Source organism: Acyrthosiphon pisum, chromosome A1, assembly GCF_005508785.2.
Source record: "Acyrthosiphon pisum isolate AL4f chromosome A1, pea_aphid_22Mar2018_4r6ur, whole genome shotgun sequence".
In the NCBI taxonomy this organism is placed as follows: domain Eukaryota; kingdom Metazoa; phylum Arthropoda; class Insecta; order Hemiptera; family Aphididae; genus Acyrthosiphon; species Acyrthosiphon pisum.
Genome location: NC_042494.1, coordinates 65,920,228 through 65,937,010, shown reverse-complemented (window position 1 = coordinate 65,937,010; position 16,783 = coordinate 65,920,228). Strand labels below are relative to the sequence as shown.

The following is a 16,783-nucleotide window of genomic DNA, read 5'->3' as shown; positions in this document are numbered from 1 at the left end:
GCATTGGCAAATCATGTTTTTTTTTTATAACTGGCAATTATTATTATTATTATTATTATTCAATCACTTTATTTGACTAACGCACTAAGAAAAAATATTTATTTAATCTAAACTATATTATAAATTGTTCTTGTTAAACAATGAACATTTTTTTTTTTCATAAACGAATGATATTATTCTTGAACTATAACAAAGAGAAGAAAATAAAGAGAATTGCAGTTTATGCAAATTTGTTCATAGACAGTTCTGTGTTACATAACATCAAATCAAAACTTTTCCACTGGTGCAACACATTTACACAATTATTAGTCTACAACTGCATTAAAATTTTATACAATTCAAACAAAAATAATATTATTCACCTTGAAAAACCAAAAAAAATAATATCGAAAAAGAAATATAATGTTGATCATCCATAACAATAATATTTCCTTCAATCGCGTACTCAATAATATACATGTTTAACGCTCTAAGATCATTAACCTAACCCAAAGACCGAGTAACCACATCGTCGGAAAAGTCGTTACGAGCATTTCACACGACGCTGTGGGTGGAATATCATTAATTATATTACAAATATCGTCGCCGTGCGCGTATATATCTTATAAACATTTACAAGCTATCAGACAGTTTTCTTTGGCGACGCGAAGGAAAAATTGCAGCCGTGAGCCCGACGACAACGTTTTCGAGGTAGATTTTTCAGAAAATCGTACGCTATTATTTTTCCGCGCCCGCCCACACATCAACCGTAGGTACTTATATACGAGAACGCGTACACGCGTATATACGCACAATGAGCCGGGTATAGAGCAGATCACAGATGGCATTAATCCTCGAAATAGAGGACGCAGAAAGAGAGAAGGGTTGACAAACGATTTCGGGCGAAATTGCTATACCACGCCGCGCGTTGATGGCGACGAGACAAATGGTCTCGTTTTAGGCACCAACACAATATATTATATTATATATACCTCCATATACACGCGTTTGCGTGAATTTGACGACGACGATGGTGCAGGAGGTGGTGAAATACGTATTACCGGTTTTCCGATTGGACTCTTTGACTATGGGGGTCGGTCGTCGGTATACATCCTGTTCGCGCAGTGCATAGGTACGTAGTATAATAATAATATATAGGCAAGAGAAGTGCACTTGTATGTGTATATATTATATTATATATATATCAAGTATTACGCACCTGTGCCCACCTGTCGTCGACATCGTCGCAAGACGAGTCGCCTTTGCGTATAGTCCCATTTTCTTATCCCAAAGCAGTTGCTCTCTAGCCTCTCTCTCACTCTCACTCCAACCCTTTTCCCTCCCTAAAGTACGCGCGCGACGCGGGAGCGCACAAAACGCACATCACTATATGATACTTAAAGTGTATAGGTACTTTGTATATACTCTAGGTCCGCGCCCATTTATCATTTAGCTCGCGCGAATGATGTATAGTGCTGCGGCGCAAGTTACGTCAACAATACATATTATATTATGTGTATATACACGTATATACATTATGCACGTTCATCATTGTACACATTGTGTAAGTGTATGAGCACAATAATAATAATATACGAATAGGTATGGAGAAAGTGCAGTGGTCGTGGCGGTGGGATAGAGGAAACGAGACGATTCGCCATCATATAATATCGCATCCCTCTGACACCGCGAAAAGAGCACCTCCGGAAGGATATTTTATGTACAAGCCATCGGAATACGCACAATATTTATTTATTACCGCGCCTTTGCGACGTGTATTATATACCACACACCACTTGCGTATACCGCGGTAACGTTATTGATGACGGTCCGAGAACCGACGGAGACGACCCGTGAGAAAACTTGCCGTGCGTATAATAATGTATATAATATTATAATATAATATAATAGTTGATGTTTTTGTACACGCAACATAATTAATAATTATCATATACATAACATTATTATGAATCCAAGTGTATGGTAATCTCAAAATGTTTAGAAAAAGACAAACATATCATATTACATTATTAGGTACTGACCTAAATATTATATGAATAGGTAGGTAGGTATATAAGATTCAACTCACTCGTAAATAATCTATATAAAATAGATGATTTTAATCATCACCAATCTGCGTTCACATTTTAGAAAAAACCTATCTTATAATAAATCTTCAATGTTATAGAATATTATATGTGTCTAGCAAAACAAACAGATGCGAAACCATATCAGTGGTCATCGCCAGATACCTGTGGCAAACGGGATAATGTATTGGAAGAAATTGTCAAATAACGAGTTTAAGGGAGTGGAAGGGTGTATCGTATGCCCCGCATCCAGATGGTGTATTATTTAAAAATTGTATCAATACAATGTTATCTTAAAAAAAAAATTAAAAAATGTCAGCAAATGTATTGAAATTTACTGATAAAAAAATTCAACGAGTTGGTTAACGTAGTGCTTGGAGGTAATCTGCCCCACTCCCAAAATATTGATTGGACTTCAGATCGCCACTGATGCAACAGCAATGTCTGTCTATACATATTGTATAATTTGTGCGTAAATATTAAAAAATATACTTTATAACGTGAACTGGTGCAGTTCAGTTTTACACTCGACAAGTGCATCGGTATATTATCTAAAAGTGCGATACACCACGATGATGGTTTAATATATTTGGGAAGAGCGCGCGGAGTCACGTATACCGCGCGAGCTAGACCGCGTATACACGACTGCTGCAGGGCCGGTTGTAACGGCCCCGCCAAAACTGCGCTGCCGCTCTGTACATGCCGCCGCCACCACCGCCGCATCGATCCGGCCCGGGGTCCTCTCCCTCGCCGCACCCCCACACACCACCCCGCGACCACCGCGTTAATGGGACACCGTTAAAGCGCGCGGGGCTCACACCGCCCCTGCCGACGCTTTTCAGATCGCTTTACCGCGCGCCCGTTTTACAACGCACTCGCCGCCGTCCCAACAGTAACTCTGCACGCACGTCGTCCTCACGCGTTCTCCTCGCCTTCCGTCCTACGTGTGTGTGTGTATCGCATACATTAATATACATATTTGTATAATTATACTACTACTGCATTATATATAGCTGGTACCCTATACGAGACAAATATTAAATATTAAATATGGGGGTTCTGCAAGGTTTTTTCCGAAAATTCTACATGTACCTCTAAATACAATAATTATACACTCCACCGACGTGAATCGAGAGGGAACCCAATCACGTCTTGAGATATCCCCCGGAAAAAAGATATACAGAAAGAGAGAAAGGAAGAGGAGAGAGATCGAGAGGGATCCCGCTTGAAATAAGGTTTTCACTCCCTCAAACACTAATTTCCCCCGAAATCATCGAACATAATACATGCATTACCTGTATTACTACCTATTCACAATGATTCGACATTTTTATCCTGGCGAATAGAGACAATATTTTAATAACACCTATATCACTAGTACATAGTTAGTACCATAATTGTATACATACATAGGTAGGTAATATTATACCTATTTTCCAATCTATCTTTCGAAATTGTTGCTAACTGTTTTTATTTTTTTATTTAGGTTCCAAGCGATCGTTCCTTGCACCATATTCTGAGAAAAAGAGATTCCAAAAATTAGTAGTTACAATCTATTTGCTTTATCGTGTTCCTATTCGTGTAAATTAGAATTGTTTGTGTGTGGTTTTCAATATCAAGCGAATCCAAAGCGCGATTGATAGTAGTATTTTATTCAGCGATCAATGGATTTCGTAATTTTAGTATACTATGATTTATGTACATACAAACGAGAAAAATGTCATTCATTAAGTACGTCGTCGACGGCATTTTGATCTGTGAGCAACGTGCGTCATCATCATCTATAATATTGTACAACGTGTTTCCTACGACTACAGTGTGCCAAGAACGATAAATTATTCAGTTTCGTATCGAAAATTTGATATTCTACGTTTGTCAATTAACCACCTGCAGACATCAATGTACCTACATCAGTAAACCACCGCATTAAGCATCCGATTTCGATTTGTTTTGAACTTGATCATCATTATGAACGGAAAAAAAACCAACACACAATGCACCCGTAAATTACATTTTGTGTAAATGTTGTATCCTTCTATAAAATATTTCATTCCACAAAATTATCGTGTCAGAGATTTTCAATACAATGTGTTCCTTAGATTTCAAACGAGGCCTTTTGAACCACTGAAATTATATCAAAGGGAGCCGAGATACGGGTCGACCCATATTTTCTATACTACCGATTAAATCGAAAGATAATAGGAATGGAAATTATACCACTATATTATGTTTAAGTGACTAGGGGGTTTGTGTTGGCCTATGATAATAGATTGGATTTGTGTGTTTGTAAGGCCCACAATATAAAATGTCATTATCAATGTTTGTAGTTTGGTTATATAACACATATATTTTTCTAAGTACCATTAAACAATTACTGAATGAACGAATCTATTTCTACGTTATAAACCAATTATAAATTGTCCTACCAAAATCCTGTACATACGTACACGAAAGCCATAACTATGAGATTTAATGGTGTAAATGTAAGGTCATTTTTAATTAAATTAATTAAAAAATGATATATTTTTCAATTGCCTACGAGACCTTTCCAGGGATATAAATCGCTGTTTATCGGTATTGTTGCTGGCATTTTGTTTCAATACAATTATTATAATAAACACTGTATTACATTTCAGTGCAGCATTTAAAGATATATTATTAGTTCAGAGAACCACGACAATTAGAATAGTTTCACTCGTCTCCCATAGATTGTGGTCAAATGTCACAATAATCATTTTACTATTATTCTGTCTGCTATTCTACTATTGGTCAGTGATTAAATAGATAAACATACAAATCATAATTCATCTACCAAACGATATCGATTTTATGGTATATGGTATTAAATGAAAAAAAGGCTTACTATAATATTATTACTACCAATTTAATATATCTAATATAATTTACTATATGAATACAAATTTTTAAAAATATGTACTGCTTACTCGTAACCAATACAATATGCGACTGTACGATATTAAAAAATGCATTTCAAAACTATTGAGTTTCGTGGCATCGCATTTTTATTTATCACTTGCTCGAATTAAACTTTTCTTTTCGGTGGACAAACGATTATTCGATATTCAGATTCTCATTGCAGTAAAAATGAACCGAATAAACTTTTATTATAATTTATAAATGACCTTCAATTTTTGTAATTTCATTAAGAACGACTCATAAAACACGCAGTTTTAACTCAATAACACGTATGTATATTTTATATGTATCCTAAATATATTACCGTACTGACTAAAAAAAATAATATATATGACGTTTTATACTATAGTAAAACCTACTACTATTAGTTATCTCCACTGTAATTTTTTTAATAATTTTGTCGTTTGTTATTTTGTTGCCGAGAAAGACGTGTGTTTGTGTTTCCTCGGGACTTGTAATTTATTTTACAGCCTGTGCCTCTGATAACAACAGTATATGAATCACATAGGTACACATACACACAATAGTACACACGTTTATATTATATACATAAATATAATGCATACCAACACATACGGCGTAGCGTTTAAAAAAAAATTGTATACGTTAAATCAAAAACCGCTGACATAGAATCAAGCTTAACACAAAAACAGCCCCACTGTATTCACTATCAATTTATAAAAATTAAATAAAAGGTTTTCAATCACCGACTTTTAATTTAAATTTTTAGTTACATACCTACACATTTTTTGCTGGTTTTTTAACGATAGAAGTTGTAAACATTTCTAAATGAGCCACAAACAGTAATACGATTTTTTTGTTTACTTAATTACCGACAATTTGTACCCAGTACAAAGTGTACTACAAACACGCAAAACTGTACGTTAATGTTCTATTATACTGGTATAATGATAAATTATTTAATTATGTGACGTTATTGGCGAACGGATGAATAAGTTGATCACATCGGTGAAATACAATTAATCGCTGTCGTAAAATGCGATGCAGCAAAACCCACGGCACGCGTGTCAGTAGAATAGGCGCCAAAAATAAAATTGCATACGATGGAAAACAAGTTAAAAAAATTCCAACGAAAATACAACGAGAAAAAAAGCAATTTATTATGGTAAAATTATCATATTATACTCTACTGCAGCCAACCCCGTGTATAAGAGTGCACGTGTGACACAACAATACGTGAAATTTCATGAATTTTTTTTATTATGCGTGAAAGGTGGAATGTGTGTACCTAGAACCTACCTACACGAGATAAATACAATTATTATAATATGCTGTTACATAAGGACGCGACGCACGTGCGACCGCGCGGACACTCGCTACTGCAATGACGTTATTTAAAAACACTACCTATTATAATAACGTCCGAAGTTCATCGAGCGGGATGATCCTTCAATCCGTCTATTTGCCTGAACATTATTAAACTAAAACCCATCTATTGTTCAAAATAATATAATATTATGTAATCAATTGTGTGAATACAATTATTGTTAAAATTAAAAAAAATAATGTGGAATAATATGAGGTAGGTACCTATATAATTTGATGTTCCTACGCATGATGAATTTGTATATACATATATCGATATCAGTACATCACACATCCTACCATACAGGTGACTCAGATTCTTATAATATAGTATATATACATCATATGTTTTGTGCATACCCTAAACCCCTGTATAATACAAAGTTAGGTTTATATTATGTCATCGTTATTGACACAATTTTGGGGAGCTTTCGAATAAAGTTTTTTTTAACTTAAATCGTATGCAAGTGCATTACCTGTTGCCAGTGATCCTCGAGTGATACATGTGCAGAGAAATAACCGGTATCGTGTATGTCTTGAAGTTCCCGGAATATGTTACCGCTCGGTAGCACGTCCATGGTCGGTGCGTAGTCGAAAGCACGTCCAAACTTGCGGTATTCCTTATCGGCTGCAGTGGAGTCGATAACGGCAGCTGAACACCTCAGTCTACACCGTCAAAATATCCGTTATATATAACAATATATTCGCAGCGTATACGTGTAATGATAATAATATAATTGTGTAGTCGGCGTAATATATACAATACGATATTAGATCACCGGGAAAACGGTCATCATCATCGTCGATCGACTGTTATTATTATTATTATTATTATTATTATTAAAGTATTGTAATACGAACGAATACGCGACCGAATCTATCTACAAGTATTAGATAGATGACGGTGGTAATATAATTATGGCGAAAAAGCCGTTACGCGAACGTATCGGACACTCGGCAAAAATTAATGTAGGGTATAATAATAATATTACAATATTATCGAGGTATTAACAACAATAATAATCATAAAAAAAACTAAAAAAAAACGACGATAACACCTAATAATAATGATAATATATTTTTGCACAGTTAAAACACGTCACGGCGGAAAGCACTATATATAATAATACATTAGACGCGTATTATATATACCGGCGTTGACGGAAAAAAATTGGGTACGAATCGAGAAATAAAAAACCGAAAACGAGCAAGGCGACGAGAATTCGAAAAAAATAACACAACGGATAACGATTTATGGCGTACAGAAGCGGCAAGTGGTGGCCCGTGTTCTCGCTCGCGACTGAACACTGTAATTTCGCCGGTGCCGGCGCGGCGAGTTTACCCGTTCGCGCGCATACACGAATACGATATTCGATTGTGCGTAGAGACCAAGCGCGCGCGGCCTCCATCGACAGCGCCATCTACCGGCCAGACCAACCGGGGACCCGATCGCCGCCGCCAAATCTCCGGATATTGCAAATTTTTTTTCTAAATAAAAAACACCACAGCACCACGACGACACGTCATAATAATAATATATCGTGTTACACTAGCCGCTCGTATCACTATAATATTATAATAGAACACCCGCGCCAATCTGCAGTGTTTAATGCTAATAATAATATTATAACATCCGGTTAGTGTTTCTGTATGTTTATATTTGTATTTATAATATAATATTACCTATACAGTACGCACCTATTATACATCACATACTATGATATAATATTGTGTTAATTGTAATTTAGTAATTTATAATATAATATGGCCTGTTTAGGTAGGTATAACTAATAATAATAATATATCATGCAAGTAGGTACCTACTGAAGTACGTAATAATATGCAACTATGTAAAGTCTGTTCGCAATATTTTGGTCATAAGCATCTCTCGTGCAGGTTGCAACCAAACTACGTCTATATTATATTTTTGATATAGATTATAATATTTAGCTTAATAATAAACCAGATAATATAACTCAATCTAAAGCTGGGAAAGTCAATGATTTTTTTTAATTCAATTAAGTTAAGTTAATCTGCAGTAACAAGACAACATTTAAAGTTAATACACATTTTTTATACTTTTACTAAGATGAAAAATGCTTTTTTTTTGTTTAAAACATTAGAATACTTTGTTTTCTAACTTGAAAACTATATAGTATATTGTATACAGTATTTGTAAATAGTACTTTTTTAAAGTATTTCGTTACTGAAACAAATTAATTCATGTCAAATATTATACACGAAATATTTTTAACAATAAAATCAAATAGAAATGTAATAAAACAAAATTTAATTAAAAACCAAATAAAAACTCAACTTCTTAAAATAAAAATTGAAAATTCAGTAATTTTATGTTAATTAAAAAACAATTAAGTTGCGTTAGTATTTAAACTAACCGAAACCCAAAAGTAACTAGTTAAGTTAAAAGTCAAAATAAACATAACTTTTTACCTTAAATTTTACTTTTTAACTAGTTAATCACTTGACTCAAACATGATGAACAATCTATTGGTTTGACTATTTAATCTACAAATACCTATTATAATATTATATAAATGTTAATATTTTGTATCAACAACGTCGAGCAGCACGCGGTCTCTATTGGTCGTACTGTTCCTAACAATAATATATATCTACAGGGAAAACTTAGAATATCCCTCAAAACACCCACTTAGACTGAGAAAAGGCACTTCTCATACATTTACTGCACCGTGGGGCTCAACCGAAACGCGGACTGCATTGGCTGCCGAAGGAGGGCAACTAAAAGAATGTGGTTTTCCACAGTGTCGTCTATCGAAGACTATATCGAATCCATCTTAGCTGCAAGTGGACATGATGCGTCTTAGATATAGTTAGAATAGGTGAGTGGTGATATAAGGCCGAGTTTATTATTATTATGTATAATATCATTAATGAACGTGTAATATGTACACGTGTATACCATCGGACGGCGGTGGGAACTTAATATTATAATAATATTATATGATAACCGGTTATAATAATATTCCTATATTATTATTTTTAGAGTGTGAGGTGCATGTAACCACCTTATACTCCAAAAAAATTCGGCACCAGCTTATGGATGACCGTTTAACGTGTCCTACAGCGACAGACGAACACGTGTTTTGTTTTTTCTGTTCCAAAAATAAAATTCAAACACTACGTTTTCCTCAATAATGTAACAAATTCGCGCGCACACACACACACACACACACACACACACACACACACACATGAAAACCGCACGTCAACGCAGTATTTACAATAATTATCGATTATCGTCAATATTTATGTTTTATATTGTGTACCTATTATAATAGGTATGCACGAAAACGCAGTTTATACCACACACACGGCTATGGTGTTGGAATAATAATATTACTATCTGTACTCTGACTAATAACAGTGAAGTACTAAAATTATATATTAATTTGTTTATCGCTTATATTATATTGTTTTTTTTTTACGAACATTCTTTTCTCCGCGTCAATTAATATTAAATGTTAATAACTTCCTGTTTCAATAAACCACGTTTGTTAATTATTCTATAACTTATAGCGTTCGAAAATATTTTTATGTATCCCATAAAACAATATTTTATCCATAAACAAGCGCGTTATCAATGAATCGTACATTTTCACTTAAAACGATAATCCTTACGCGCGAGTTACGACAGATTCAACCAGATTAAGACATATATAATGGTTTAATAGTTAAATATATTATTCAGTAAAGGTTCGTGTGGAATTCTATATAATAATTCACGTTTGGTGTATAAAATATATGTTAGAGGTTAATACATTGTAGGTATGTTCATAAATTAATTACTTGCATATTGCATTATGTATTACCAAATACACCACACACTGAATAGTTATGATGGCAATGGAATTCTACTTGCAGTCAATAATAATAAAAAAATTAAATTATCTAGTAAAATAATTTAAAAACTTTAAATGCATTTTTTATGTACCTCTGACATTTTTATAATTTTAATGTTTTTATTTGTCGTTGAACACATTATTATATGCTCAAACCTTTTTCTACAAGTGAAATACTACCAAAAGTTAGACACTTTTCATTGCTTGATTTATGGGAATTACGGTGCAGGCATCCCACATCAACATAATATTATATTATAGGTAGTGTCATTTACATCGATCTTATAATTTGATATTATATTGTACCTTGTAAAATATAAAGTAGGTACGTGTTTTAATTTGAAGTTAATACACGAAACCATAGTTATCACTTATCATGTAAAAATGCAACATAATATTATTATAAACTCTTAACAACTTAATACCTACATTACAATATGAATTTTTAACACGTAAATGAATCTATATACACGTTTCACATTCCACATTTTCTAATTTTTAACAACAAATTAAAAAAATTAATATTGAGACGTCCAATGATCATAGTTTTTCTTTTTGTCGAAATGATTTAAAATCAGAAATTATTGTCAGTCGAGTCTCGCAAAGTCGGATTTGACATGTCAATATGCCATGGACTTTCTTTTTGTCATTATTGCAAAAACACAAAGAGTAATAAACAACACGAACTTGTATTGTTTTAAATGCCACATAATTATTAGTAGTTAAGTCTTCCTAAGAATACAAATGTAAAGTGAAAGTACCAGTCAATGACACCTAATGAAGAACATTTTATTCAGGAGCAATGTAAATGATAGGACGGTTATGATATTATGTTATTATTGTCAAAGCCTATTGTTTATATATAATATATTATATATTATATATATAAAGAATCTAATTACACAATGTATCATAATAATAATAATAATAATAATAATAATAATGTATACCTATATGACCCGTATTTAAAGAATATTAATTACAGTAAAAATATAATCACCATGACTTGTTGAATTTTATTCATATAAAGTATTATATATAACCTATTCTTACCTATATACCATGAACTTTAAATATCCTAAATATTTTTTCCTCGTATGCAACTAATATAGACAACTCATCATATTTATACTTAATGGTAAAAATAAAAATAAAAAACCTAAAAAAAAATTATTAAAGATTATTTTGAGGTTACTGCTCAATTTATTTATATTTGCAACCATTGTTTGTATAATGTTCACAATGTTGGTAAACTTTATTATAGTTATATTGTCGAAAGAATGCAATTATTTTTCCACCATCGTAATAAAATAAAGTATTTGTTTTCAAAACACGAACATTGTAAAATATAAATACACTTATATAAATACGCAAATTATGTAGGTACAACAAATTTCAGTGAAAACCGGTGTAAAAATGCAATATTATATAAGAAAGTAAGTACTGTCTTCTCAATAACAATTTAAAAATATATGGCACAGAATGACGGATACGGTTAAATAATATACCTAAATTACAATATGAAAATACATTTTGACTTTTCTACAACATCAAAATATTAATGTCGAGATTTATCACGTAAGGAAATACCCGATGTTAGCACAGCACGTGTATGTTATTAAATATGGAACAATCGGTATTAGTGGCAAACTCTTACGTTTTAAATAATTAAATTTAAATTAATTGTACGATATATACGCTAATTTCTAACAGTTCTAAAACTAAAATAAAGTTTATTTTATTTTGATACACTCCGTAGTACTATATACATGTCGAGGAATATCAAAGTTTGTTGTTTTCACATTGTTGGTTGTTTCATTTAATATTGTATAATGTTGTCTAACGTTATAGCTATTTACAATATTATTATTATGATAACTCTTTTTTGTTTTATTATGGTTAAATAATTATTGTTATAATTTTAAAATATTAAATAGGTACAAAACTACAAACTATAATAACTCTACCTACTATATGTATATATTATTATTGTAAAAATATATAGACCATTTAGGAAGTTAAAGATTCAAATGGCATTAATATCTAATAGGTATCACGTTTAATGTTAAATTTAACGCCACGTATGTGTCATATTGATGAACAGGCTAATTTTTAACAATTTTTGGATTATTTTTTTTAATTGGAACACACTATTATAGTCTTTAAATAAATTGTGCTTTCGTCTAAAACAAGCAAAAAAGAAAATTTGTGGTTCAAAGATACCAAGTTTTGTTCCGTTCATTCGTCCGTGAAAGTTAATAGGTTCTTAGTTTGATCTTTAGTTGCTTTTGGTTTTTAAATTTAATCGACTGAAAACGTCGGGTCTTAAAATCAATACTATTATAAAACATAATGTTTGGTCTATTTAGCTTGTGATGGAATTGACAAAAGCTTTTTATCCTCTCTTGATTAAAAGTATGATGTTATATAATATAATATTATTATATTATTATCCCCAGTATTTTATTTTATAGGCAATTTACTTATATAAAATAAATACATACAATAATTTACCTTTATATATATTTCATTTTTTTTATCTCCTACATGGCTTTTTAGGTATTAGGTACATAACAATAAATAATGAATAATAACTTTATTTATAAATTATAATTTACAACCTTTTTTCCTCGCTAAATAATCATCGATTTTTTTTAGCTGATTTATGCAGTGTTATAGCCTATAATGAAAAAAATAATCGACGAATCTGAGGCCCCTAACGATCGAGGCTCGGGGGCCATGGTCCCCCTGGACCCCCCCCCCCCCTTAATCCGGGCTTAGGCATATATACAAAATATATTAAAAGCATCTATATGCAATTACCTACTCGTATACCTATATTGAACACATATACTATGTAGTCCTATATGACTTTCTTTTCTGCCTTTCGGAATGAGATTAATTAAAAAAAAAATACTTTAACAATAATAAAATATATAATAATAAATAACTACTGAACTACATCGAACATAATACAATAGATCTATTGTTTTTACTTGAAGGTGAACACTTTATTTTATTTTCTCCTTTTATGATTGCAACCCGCAAACAATATAATTTGTTATCTTATTGTTGGTATACTAATGGTAGATACGTCTATAGATTTTTTTTTAAAACATAAAATTGCAAGTTCGTTTAATTCAGATTTAGTACCTTACTAATGAATCGCATTTACATAATTTAATCAATATATGTGAAATGCATCCTTATTATTTTAACAATTGACAAAAATACATGGAAATTGGATGATATAGCTATATTATATACTAGTATCCTTATAACGTATTAATGACCAATAAACAAGTCAATTTCATCATACAACTATGTAACTGTAGACCTTTTCAAACAAGTGAGCTACATTGAACGTACCTGGTGATCGGCCAATATTTATTAATTATTTAGGTATATTATTGATATCATTACACGCAGCATAATAATATATTGTATAATATATACTCTTTTGTTATTAATTGTCCATCGAAAAATTATATATTTTTCTTCGATAATAAATATTTTACTTTGTATATAACGTTAAAGCGCGTTTAAGATTAAGTACGAATTGGGCAAGATTTACGAATGCGAAGCTGGCAATTTCTCCCCAAACGTTTATATTATATTTATATTTATATATATTATATTTATATAATATATAATTATTTATGTATAATGCTATAATTTGTAAATTTTAGAGCTATATAATATCATAATATAATTTATTAAAATTAAGAGTTTTCTTTATAAAAAAATCGTAATTTATTCTTTAAACTATCTTTGTCCCCCAAAGAAAAATGTTTGTGGACGCCCAAAGCGTATTTGATCAAATAATATTAGTACAATCAATACGATCGACCAATATTCTCTTAAGATCGATTATATGTGGTTGCAGGCGATCCCTGTCATATACCATATTATATAGTTTAGACTTATCTAGATTTGAGATAAATATTACAGTGCATTTAGGAGGGGACGAAGCCAAGACCTCTGACAAGAGTCTAAACTAATATGCAAATTTCTTTTTTTAGATGTAAAAAATCTATTCCTCTAAAGTCTTTATTATAATATCTTGATTCCGTTATCGAAATCAATAAAATGATAGACGTATTAAATCATAATAATAATAATAATAATAATAATATAACTGCAAAACGATTTTTTTTTTTATTTATTCGCTTTTTTTTTGCGGAGGATAGTCGGTTGACGGTCACCATCCGTCTGCCACGCGCGTTAGTTATTTACGACCAAATGTGTCAGCGCGACGCTGCTGTTGCCGCCCGACGTCGCCTATATTATAATGGCTGTGAAAAATACGAGCGTGCCGATTCGCGTGCTATTATCATTTATTACTATTTTTACATTAACTCATTGTAACTAATTTCAAACAAAATAACACAGCCATAAATACCATCCCAGCCGCACTTGCGAAATGGATTTAAGTACCTATCGTAAGTAATAATAATGCTACGTTATTATGTTACTGTGCTGTTTCCTACGCAAAATATTATATAACCAATATATATAAGCGGAGTAATATTCATCTACTTTATGGGGACACGATATATTTTTAGACGATCTCAGTGCGTACTCTATAGAAGCTGTGTGTCTGAACTATACATTATAATATATACCTATGATATAAATGTGTTTAATACTCGTATATGAAGGTACAACAAATTTAATTTATGTATAATGCATAATATACCATATTGTACATAAAAATAATAATGCATAATATAATATATTTACAAAAAAAAAAAAATTACGGTGTTTTAAAAATATATTATATTTAATTTTTTTCCACATATTATAAAATTATTTTTGACAAATCCTTAAGAATTTCAAATAAATACGAATTGGTATAGATCATAATATTTTGGTAAAACTGAAAAATTCACTTTAATAATACGAATAAAATTACGGTTTGGTGTTGACCTATTTTTTAGGGGTCCAGGCAGGTACATCATATTATAAATTATAATCATTGCCGTTACATAGGTAATTCTGTCATCCCTCTATTAGCTTTTTTTCAATGTCAATCTGTAGTGTATTTTTCAAGTATATATAATATTTATAACAGAATATACGCTGAATAATGAAATGTCGGGTATTCAAAATAAAAGTATGGTACAAATGATTTTCATTTATAATAATATGTTATGACTTTTTCAATCAGTTAAAGTGCTCGAAAATTACATGTGGATTATCGCTCGGTTAGAAATTTACAAGTTCAAAACATTCGAAAAAGGTAGGCTTACCTATTCACAAAACATGGAGCGAAAAAATATTGAGTATGAACACCGCCGCACACGAATTCATAGCGCAGTCATATTATACGTCTTTATTAGGTAGGTATTTCGATTTTCGATTTCTCGTAATATATAATATAATGTCATGCATACCTACCTATTAATGTTTATTATTATTATGATTGTTTCGTGAAATTTCGAAAATATCAGCTGTAAAGTAACTTTTTTTTTAATACGTAAAGTTTTTTTTTTATTATTATTATATTGAAATATATCTACAATCTCTACAATTTTTATGAACAATAAGTAGGTTTGATAATTGATAGTAAAAATAAGTTGACATGAATAAGATTAGGGAATATACCCAGTAGTAACACCCTATAAAGTGACAGTAACAATGAACATTTTTAAAATTTGAAAGGTGTTACCTAGTAACAACATCCAGCACTTATTCTGCTCGCCTACTAAAGAAGCAGATCTCTACACCATTTTCTTTTAAGTCCGCTGCATGGATTATCGGGGAGTGTGTTCGTTAATAATTTAGAGATTAGTGGATTGGTGTGTTGTTGAAGTTTATTGTGAAATCTGGTCCAATATAATTTGGAGATTTGATTAAGATTTTGGACTTTAAGATCTTTGTGGAGATTTTTATTGGTTAAGTACCAGGGTGCAGATGAAACTAGGCAAAGGAATATTGACTGAAAGGCTTGGAAAATAAGTAAAGTTAAAGACGATATTTTAAAATTATTGAGATTTTTTAGAATACTTGAAGACTGTCCTGTGGTTAAGTAAAACCTAGTTTTTTAGTTTAAAAACTTCTGTTTGTAAGAAGAAATCCCCCCCCCCCCATTTTTACTATAAATCATTTAGTGTATTATTTTTTTTCAAATTTTTATGTACCTAATTCAAAATTTGAACGAGTAGTTTCTCAGCTATGAAAATGTTAATATACTAAGGATAATATTTTCTTTAAAAATGGGTTTACAAAAATAAATAATAAATATAATATCGGATCTAGTGACATAATAAACCTCGTTATAAACACTTGGACCATTTTTACAAATTTTAAATGTTGATATAGACTAATATTAATTACAATAATCGTCAACTCATCATAGTCCTCATATCTTCTGAACCTAAATGCACAATGTTTAATGACTTAAAAACTACACGTACACATTTTGATTTAGATACGTCGAAATGTTCAGTACAATTATCTGCTAAATAATCTACAGTAAAAAAGTTATTTTTAAAAACAGAAGTTTCTACTTTCACAGACCACAGGACAGGGGACTCCTTGAGTAGTATAAGAAATCTTAGTAATTTGTAA

General features: G+C 31.3%; 1 protein-coding gene across 1 annotated transcript in view; it reads right to left on the bottom strand.

Moving 5' to 3' along the window:
* LOC100572650 (Krueppel-like factor 6) overlaps positions 1 to 7,695 on the bottom strand; it is a 218,314-nt gene extending 210,619 nt beyond the window's left edge. Inside the window, exon 1 of the mRNA XM_003242725.4 lies at positions 6,806 to 7,695. Within this exon, the coding sequence (XP_003242773.1) occupies positions 6,806 to 6,907 (102 nt within the window). The 5' untranslated portion in view covers positions 6,908 to 7,695. The remainder of the gene's footprint in view (positions 1 to 6,805) is intronic.
* Between the last annotated feature and the right edge of the window lie 9,088 nt (positions 7,696 to 16,783).